At 31.7% G+C, this 10,072-nt stretch overlaps 1 protein-coding gene across 1 annotated transcript; it reads right to left on the bottom strand.

Annotated features, from left to right (window-relative positions):
- Window positions 1-4,564: 4,564 nt before the first annotated feature.
- Window positions 4,565-9,003, bottom strand: LOC139519649 (toll-like receptor 6). The gene has a single exon (XM_071311851.1). The coding sequence runs from the start codon at window positions 8,739-8,741 to the stop codon at window positions 6,222-6,224; it is 2,520 nt and encodes an 839-aa protein (XP_071167952.1). The 5' UTR covers window positions 8,742-9,003; the 3' UTR covers window positions 4,565-6,221.
- Window positions 9,004-10,072: the final 1,069 nt, after the last annotated feature.

The raw sequence follows: 10,072 nt of genomic DNA, 5'->3' as shown, positions 1-10,072 counted from the left end.
TAAAAAGGTCAATAATGCAATTTTTTTTAATTTGATAATAATACAGCAAAAAAACTTTTTGTCCTACATTCATGAACGTTTGATAAATTTTCGTTATTTCTTAACAAAAAAAATCATAAATTTATAGGATACTTACATAAAAGAAAATTGAGAAAGAATTTTACAAAAACAGCTTCTGTTTATCTTTTAAAAAAAACCAAGTTATGCATTTCTGTTGGAAAGAAATATACGTCAATAAATTCGAATTTTGAGCAAATATCTGAAATTTCGACCTCATTTTACTCAAAAAGTAGCACATGGAGGAATATTGTTTGTTTTTTTTTTATCATAATTTATATTTGATTTAAGGAGGCTCGCGGGTAAAAGATTTTCAGAAAAAAATTAAACATTTATTTTTCATTACAAATTTTATTAATTACCTTTAGTAGTTGTTAATTTAACATATGGTACAAAAATAATTCCAAAAAATCAATTGGTGTTGGCCGAATGTGACTTTTAAAATGTCGATATCATTGAAAAAGCTCCAAATTATCTGCCTTTGGTGCAAAAAATGCCATTTTTTGCATTAAAATTGAAAGATCTTTTTTTACTCATTGGTGACCTATATGTTTATTGTTGTTTTCGAATAAGATGTACATAAAACAAATAATTGTAAAATTTAAGCGATTTCTGTAATTTAGTTTTTTTTTATTTCGATATTACCGCTATTTCTCCTATTAGTTCAACCGAAAAAAAGGACATTAACAAACATGTATGTTTCTGTCAAAGGCAGATGGTGAGCGTAAATGAACGGTGACCCCATTGTTTTATTTCATTTTTCTATTACGTATAAGATAAAGTTCCTTTATAGAAAAATATAGCGAAATCTTATATCAAATAAAAAATATTAATTTAGACCCTCGAGCCCCCTTAAGCAGGTAAAAAATAGCCTGTTTGCAATTTTCATCAAAATTTCATTATGAAATCAAATACTGTATCGTATGCCCTTAAGCAAGTACGGACAGAGAAGATGTACAGGCTCTCGATAAGATTCGTCGATAGCAACAATAATCTGGAGAAAAAAGAGTGTGTTTTTTTTCATTATCATCGAAGGTATGTCAGCAAGAAAATATCTTTCTGAATTTTTCTAAACATATTTGATATCACAACAAGGAAGAAGAAATCACATTCATTTACCTTGACTTATATATACATGATTAAGTTGCAATATTAGGGCAAACACGCTAAAATTGTAACGCAAACAGATACTAATGATAAGGGTATTTCACATTGACCAATTGTCTACAGACAGACGTCTACATACATGTACAATATCATATTATATCCTGATATACTATACCATAAAAGTCGTATAACTTCTGCCACATTTAACAGGACTTTCCTTGACATTAAGATTGTGTGATCGGGGATATAAATAAACTTATCAGATTGAAATAATTATGCACGTTTAACCTATACAGTAAAATTGAGAAGGACATGCCTATAGTTGTCAATTATGATCTGCGAATGTCAGTTTATCATAGAGACTTCAACACTTTTACAGTAATGCTCCATTAAGAAGAAAAACGGACCTTGATCAATCAGTTTTATGCTAACAGATGTTTTTTTCAATATTATAGTGTAAAAATTAAGTGGTGTGGTATGATTGCAAATAAGACAAAAATCCAAGAAAATTGTATATTCTAAATTACATTTTTGTTTGTTTGTTTTATATTATAATAAATAAAATAAGGAGCAATTGTTTAACTGAATTTTTCTCTTCATACGAATCTTTGTTTGTTTGATAAAAACATAAGTCCGTTACGTTAAATTTACATTGAAGAGTGAAATGGTCGAGAGCAGAGTGAGCGGCCTCTGAAGTTTTTGAGTTATGAGTTATACCGCTTTATACTAATATTAATTTTTTAATGAGGATTTTGTTCTCAATAGTTATCAAAGGTATCAGGATTATAATTTAGTACGCCAGACGCGCGTTTCGTTGAAGATGAAGAGCATTGAGGATCCAAAATTCCAAAAAGTTGTGCCAAATACGGCTAAGGTAATCTATGCCTGGAATAAGAAAATCCTTATTTTTTCAAAAAATACAAAGTTTTGTAAACAGGAAATTTATAAAAATGACCACATTATTGATATTCGTGTCAACACCGAAATGTTGACTACTGGGCTCAAAATCATAATACTTCCTTTAACTACATTTGAAACAATGTGTCTTAAATTCACGTTCCTTCCAAAAAATATTTTTCTTGAGAATTGACACTATTAGGACAAAACGTAATTTTCTAAGGATTTTAGTTGTTGGTTATCGATTTTGTTAAAATTTCACACGAATGAACTAAAAACAACTACTTAGCTTTTTTATGTAACAGACACAAATGCAAAAACAGTAAAGTTAAAGCCCAAATAGATTTTCGTGTTGGATAGATATTGTCACAGTGATTACGTTTTGCTTTATTGCAATTTTCACTTCAAAACTAGCTAATTGCTTATTTCCATTTTCAAACTATGTTCAATAGTTTTTGTTTATCTTTATATTCTGTTGAATAGTTAGTCGTCTCATTAGCAATCATACTGCAATTCCCCCTCCCCCCTTTTTTTTATTAAAACTTGCAAACTTATGAAATTGCAAAACAAAACAAAAATGTCAGAGACAACAGATCAAAATTGCCATGCATGACATTCACTTTTAAAATTTCCACTTGTAACCTTCCTCAATTTTTCGAAGTTCATTCTGTAATACACTAGAATTGACCAAAAATGTTGATAACTCACCACTTCAGGGGCAGTTACTCGAAAAAAATGTAAAGATATTTTCAAAAATATCAAGAAGATAGTAACAGCATGTTTTGTCAGCCATTTTCAAAATTGTTCCATTTTTTTATTGATATATATTTCGATGTATTCATTTGAAATTGAAGTTTGAATCCAATGCCTTTTTTAGTCACATAGGCCATGTTTGTTGATCACCCTGGACAAAATAGCAAATTTTTAAGAAAACAACATTATAGCTAAAGTAACAAACTTTAGTTGGCTATCATCGAACAATTTTGAGACGAAGTTCCTAAATAAAAAATTGCGGACGACAAATGGACGGACACAAATGCATAAAGATAACTAGCTAAACATGTGTCCATATTTACATTATATTAGTATCTTGCCATATATAGCATGTAATATTTGCCACTGATATTTACTGATCCGCAATTTCTAAGCATTTTATCACCGGATAAATACAGTTGGGGGCCTCGATGGGCAAGTGGTCTTAATAGTTATTACTATAATCACTAGCCAGTAAATACTGAGGTTGTGAGTTCGAAGCCCGTGTGGGTGCACTCGAATCCAATCTGTTTTTACTAGGATTTTCAGTTTTTCTATCGAAGGTCGATGGTTTTCTTTGGGCACTCCGGTTTCCTCCACCAATAAAAACTGGCCGAGGTGGCGTTTAAAACACACACAAAAATCAAATCATTACTGTTGTCACTTGCGTAAGACCCGTGTTCACCTCCGTCTTCTTCTTGATGTTAAGTTCTGTGTGAATATTATATGAACTTTATATAAAAGGAAGATGTGGTATGATTACCAATTAGACAACTCTCCACAAGAGACCAAATGACACAGAAATTAACAACTTTAGATCACGGTACAGTGTATGTCTGTCTGCGCACACGTTAACCTGTTGGTCTTGGATTTGTATTGCATGGCCTTTTGTTCTCACTGATCTCCTTTTAATTGCGTCGGGGATATAAATTAAGCCATCAGATTGAAATAATTACGCACGTCGTACCTAAACATCAAAAATGAGAGCATAATGCCCATAGTTGTCATCGGGGATCTGCAAAAGTCAGTTTTTTGTAGAAAGTTTGACACTTATGAGTTATGCTTCATAGAAACGTAAAATGAACCTTCATCAATTAGTTTTATGCGCACAGATGTGTTTTTGACGACAAAATATAAAACTGCTGATTGATACCGAATAAAATCGTTTAGTAACTGTTACTGATCAAGAATTTATGCTTATTCGACAACGTTGCGTGCTAAAATGTTTCACTGCCTTATTTGTTCAGACATTTATACTTACTCATCATTGTTTGATATTTGAGATATGGACGCTTTCATTCAAGTCATTACAATATGACTCTTGTATTTGAGTTAAAAATAAATCATTGCGTTCTTTTTCAATAGAATCATGTTATATAACCACCTTAAGCTATTTTCACATTATTTAAAGAAAAAATAAAGATTATGTCATCAGTAGATTCAATACAGGGAAGAACAGGTTTGTTTTCCTCTATTGTTTTTTTTTAAAGATGTATATGATGTATATTATTATATACGTGTACGCAATTGTTTTGATGCAATAATTTTCTTTCACATTCATAAAGACAAAAAAGATCACAAACTACCATTTAAAATATAATTTATGAAAACGTTCTTCCGTGTTGTCAAAAAAAAGGTAAACAGCACTTAAAATAATTTCATGCATTCAAATCGCTTTTCTAAATTTGCCTTCAAAAGCAAAATTCAAAACGGAAAGTCCCTTATCAAATGGCAAAATCAAAAGCTTGAACACATCAAATGAATTTATGACAACGGTTATATTCCTGTAACAGACACTTGTTGTTCTAACTAAATGAATATGTTATCATACAATCTAAGAAATGAAATCATTGCAAATCCACTTTCTCAATTTTTCCCATGTAAAATCATGATCATTACAGTCTTCTGGCCATTGTATGAATAACACATAATTCCAAATATGAGTAAATAAAGGCAACAGTAGTATACCGCTGTTCAAAACTCATAAATCCTTCAGCCCTTCAGTTATACCTTTTAAAGTAGTGTCTTTAGATATGACTATAATGTTTTCAAGGTTCTGCATACTTATTTCATGTTTCACTCCATCAATTTCAAACAGACAGTCTTGCGAGACTTTAAATATTGGAGCAAGTAAAAATATAACATATCTACTGTTTTCTATGCTCTCTGCCTCTGCATCATAAAATGAGTGTCCGCCGTAAAAGTCGCGATCTTTTACGCATATTTTAAGCTTCCATTCGTCTTCTTGCCTTTGAATGAAGTAGTTTTTAATACAAGGTATGCTATCCCCTCCATATGAAACAAAAACATCAAAAGTGTAATTTTTACCGTATTTCTTTTCAACAATTTTTCGGAATATGCGGTAAAACAATATAGCTATGTTCCATCGTCTACTATATATTACAAGTAGCAGTTCTTCATTTTACGCCAGTCAGTGTCATTAAATTAGCCGGATTTTTATTGCTACGAGCGACCCTAATGAAGGGGAATCAAGACATATCTGTTATGCACAAGGTTTTTGCTTATTCTTTCATTTAAAAAAAAAAATAATGGGACAATTTAAGGATAAAATTAATTTCATTTTCGCTTATCAATGACAATCCTTTCGAAATTTTGTTAATGTTATGGTTAAATTCTTTCAAATGTTTATTTTGGTATTTTGAAGAGGTTTGTCATTTTATTGATATAACCGAGACATTTCCAAACATAAATCCATCCCTGTCTCTTGATAACAATAATCAAGACAGACTTTTATTCAAATGTCATAAGGACAATATACCACTTTCGTGTTTGTCCTTTACCGGAAAAAAACTCGTCAATTATGCGCGCCTTTGTGGCGTCATTAACCAGATAGAGGAGATTGCCTGTATCCCTAAAATAATAACGTTCATCAAGCGTCTAAATGATCGTCATTGTGCAGGATAAACTAGAAATAATGTTTTTTCTGTAGGTACTTAATCACAATTCCATAATGACAGCATTGCTGATTGTCAATTATCAGAATTCAATTTGCCGAATAATTCGTTAGCATCATAGTTTTCCAACCACTCGCTCATCAGGGAACTCGAAAGTTGTCTATTATTAAGATTTCAACTGAAATTTTTAAAGTCAGCACATTGAGAGAAATATTGGCAAATGTCATGTGACCACTGCCTAGCGATATCACTGTGATAGTTAGGGTTTCAACTCCCCCAGCCAAAATTTACCTCATATAGAGTCTGATATAATTTAAATGTTAAGAAGGCCCTTCACGTCTTTCGGCACCATTGGTCTTTTTTTTGTTGTTGCCTAAAGCGTTCCCGGTAAAGGTGAATCCAGAAAATCGTTTCGAACGCATATAATCTTTATAAATGTCTTTTTGTAGATAAACCTGTCGTTCGCACTGCATTAATTTGGTGTCATATATTCTAATACAGAAAATCACCAGAAATCCACTTTCTCAATTTTTGCCATGTTAAGTCATGATCATTACAGTCTTCTGGCCACTGAATGAATAATACATAGTTCCAAATATGAGTAAGTCCTTCAGGAATATCTTTTAAAGTAATGTCTTTGGATATAACTATAATATTTTCAATGTTCTGCATACTTATTTCATGTTTCACTCTATCAATTTCAAACAGACATTCTCGCGAGACTTTAAATATTGGAGTAAGTAAAAATATAACATGTCTACTGTTTTCTATGCTCTCTGCCTCTGCATCATAAAATGAGTGTCCGCCGTAAAAGTCGCGATCTTTTATGCATATTTTAAGCTTCCATTCGTCTTCTAGCTTTGGAATGAAGTAGTTTTTAATCCAAGGTATGCTATCCCCTCCATATGAAACAAAAACATCAAAAGTGTAATTTTTACCGTATTTCTTTTCAACAATTTTTCGGAATATGCGGTAAAACAATATAGCTATGTTCCATCTTCTACTATATATTACAAGTAGCAGAGTCATAATACAACCTGTTCCTATCAAAATGGAAGAAACCATCAGCCATATTGAATTTCTACAGCCGGAAAACAAATCATGCATCTGTTCATATGCTTCGAGTACGGTTATCACAGTACCGTTTAAAAGTGTACATTTGTATGCTCTGGTATCAAGTTTTACTTTGGTTTCTTGTATCCACTTGATGAAATCCAAACTATCACAATTACATTCAAATGCATTGCCATCAAGACGAAAATATAAACCATGCTGTTGATTCATTAAATCTGCCCAAACACGAGTTTTATGATCCACTGTTGATAGTAAGTTATTGTGCAGGTCTAGTGATTTCATATTATTAGATGTAATCTGACTTGGAATGGACTGAAACAAATTGTTAGACAGTGATAATTCGGCAAGATGTCCATTATTAAAAAATACATTCTCTGGTAAATTAAAGATACTATTTTTTGATATATCCAAACGTTCGAGATATCTAAGTTTTCGTAAAAGTGCTATGAATCGTTTAAGATTGTCATCTGGAGGATAACGCATCATAAACTCATCCAACCCAGCATTTCTCCACAATAACGTTTTTACATTTATGAAATTAACTAGCTCTATTTGGTGCAATGTCCAGTGGAAATGACCATCTAAGACTAAAGTTTCAACTTTGTTTGTTGCGTTTACTTCAAACAGGACAGCATTATTTGAATAACCGAACGATATATCAAGATACGTCAAATTGCTTCCTTGGCGTATATAAAATATTCTACCAATATCTTCACAGATTATATTACTCATAGATAATTTTTCTAAAGAACGTGGTAAATATACTAAATTGTTAGAAACATGGTAGTCTTGTCCTTGGTGATAAAAATCTTTTTCTTTCAGCTTAAACCGAACTGGAATATAAGAATAGTCAAATGTTTTCAATGCAACAGATTTGTTAAAAAATGATTTTAACTCGTCCATATGTCTTCCATAAGCAAACGCAAACCTGTTTCCTTTGAAATATAAATGTTTTAAACACTCTGTTCGATCAAATAACAATAGCGAGTTTTTATCAAAATCAACTATCCCGTTGTCTGATAAATCTAAAACTTCTACACAAATTGTTTTCAAATGTTTCATCATGTCACTAGTGATAGTTAACGCAAACGGATATTCTTTACTATTGAAGATAGGACAGTTAAGACCTCGAAAATTCAATATTTCAATTGTTTTGCCATTATATGGCGACAGCATGTTAAGAGCCCCTATCAGATGCATGCAGGATTCTTCAAAATGTATTTTGGTAATATTAGGAAAAGGGACAAGAGCATTGTTTTCAACTTCCGAAAAATTTAAATGACATCTAGTCAGTTTCAATTCGTCTAGATTCGATGAAAAGTTTTCGAATGTATATCCGCGAAGATATTTTAAAAAACAAAATTCAAACGTTAACGATTTCAGATTTTTCAGCCCTTGAAATCCTATTCCGAAAATCGGATTTGGAGCCATATCTAATGCTAAGAATTCTAGCTTTTTTAAAACTGCAAAAGCTTGATCAGGATAATGGTATAAATCCACTGTTGGTTGATTCGGAATATTCCGTCGTATGTCCAGATCAATCAAATTTTGCAACGGCAAAAGCATTTGTGGTGTATAGACATATCTTAGGTTCAAAATATTTTCGCTCATATTCAAAACCTTCAATCGGCTTAATCCATAAAATGCATGATCCTCAATAATGAGAAGTTTGTTTTTAGCCAACGATAAATTGTGCAATAAACTGTAATTTTCAAAAGAGTAATTACTGATATGACGAAGTTTGTTTCCACTAAGATCCAGAACGGTGATATCACGTGGGAGTGCATGTGGAACTTCGCTAAAACCTCTTTTACTGCAGTCAGCTATTTTCACTTGTTCTGATAAATGATCATAAACTGTAATGTTACAGTCTTGAGTATATACTAAATTAAGTAACATGAAAAGGCCCGGCACTATCTGACAAATACAGTTATACATCCTAATAAATGTGTTTAAACCCAGACATATTTAACTTATATCTTTATAATTCCATATAAAAAGACGCACACATGAAAAAAGACCACGAACAGATCACAGAATCATTTGTGTTGTGGCTTAAATTGATTCAATTGTCAGAATTGTATCTGTCCACAGTCACGGTAAATAATTATCGTACACTATTTCAATTTAAATATCTTGGCAAACCTACTCTTTGATATGTGGATTGACAAAACCTATTGAAGGGATCTACCATACGCTTTAACTAATAGCATTTAATACTTTTCTTCCGGTTAACTCTTTTTATGTTAAAAAAAAATTATGTAACCACGCAGGTATAGAAATATAAGTATCATTAGTAAAGCGCTTGACCGAGTTCAAGTTCTTGAATATGATTTTCAGATATATTGGTATTCCCTGTCAATGGATTATCTACATTTTTGTGAGTGCATGTATCTATTATATCATAATGAACTTTTGTCATTTTGTTTGTTAAGTTTCTTTTAATTTGTTACCTTTTCTGACATCGTACTCAGACTTCTTTTAAACTGGGTTTACTATGCACCTAATATATCCTAATGAACTTTAAATTTATTAGGATACTTACGAATCATCATGAGATGACGATGAAATCTTGTATACCAAAAGAAGAAGAAATAAAAGAAGAACCAGAGACCAAGCTTCAAATCAGATTGACATTGATTGGGATCTACCATACGCTTTAACTAATAGCATTTAATACTTTTCTTCCGGGTAACTCTCTTTATGTTAAAAAAAATTATGTAACCACGCAGGTATAGAAATATAAGTATCATTCGTAAAGCGCTTGACCGAGTTCAAGTTCTTGAATATGATTTTCAGATATATTGGTATTCCCTATCAATAGATTATCTACATTTTTGTGAGTGCATGTATCTATTATATCATAATGAACTTTTGTCATTTTGTTTGTTAAGTTTCTTTTAATTTGTTACCTTTTCTGACATCGTACTCAGACTTCTTTTAAACTGGGTTTACTATGCACCTAATATATCCTAATGAACTTTAAATGTATTAGGATACTTACGAATCATCATGAGATGACGATGAAATATTGTATACCAAAAGAAGAAGAAGAAAAAAAAGAAGAACCAGAGACCAAGCTTCAAATCAGATTGACATTGATTGTTGTCCTCAAACCATAACCAATTCAAACGTGATTATTCCAATATTTCATTGTTGCATTCCCATCGCAAAGTGGATCATATCCTTTGTCCTGTCGTTTGGCGTTTAAATATTGCCATTGATAAGTAACGCTCGTGTATATTCATTTTATCAATTTAGGAAAATGG

The sequence above is a fragment of the Mytilus edulis genome, chromosome 4 (genome assembly GCF_963676685.1).
Source record: "Mytilus edulis chromosome 4, xbMytEdul2.2, whole genome shotgun sequence".
Lineage (NCBI taxonomy): Eukaryota > Metazoa > Mollusca > Bivalvia > Mytilida > Mytilidae > Mytilus > Mytilus edulis.
Note: the sequence above shows the minus strand (reverse complement) of the source record. Positions and strands in the feature narration are given on the sequence as shown.

Bases quoted from the DNA above. Each gene is read 5' to 3' on its own strand.
- LOC139519649 (XM_071311851.1), bottom strand. From the start codon at position 8,741: ATGTATAACTGTATTTGTCAGATAGTGCCGGGCCTTTTCATGTTACTT.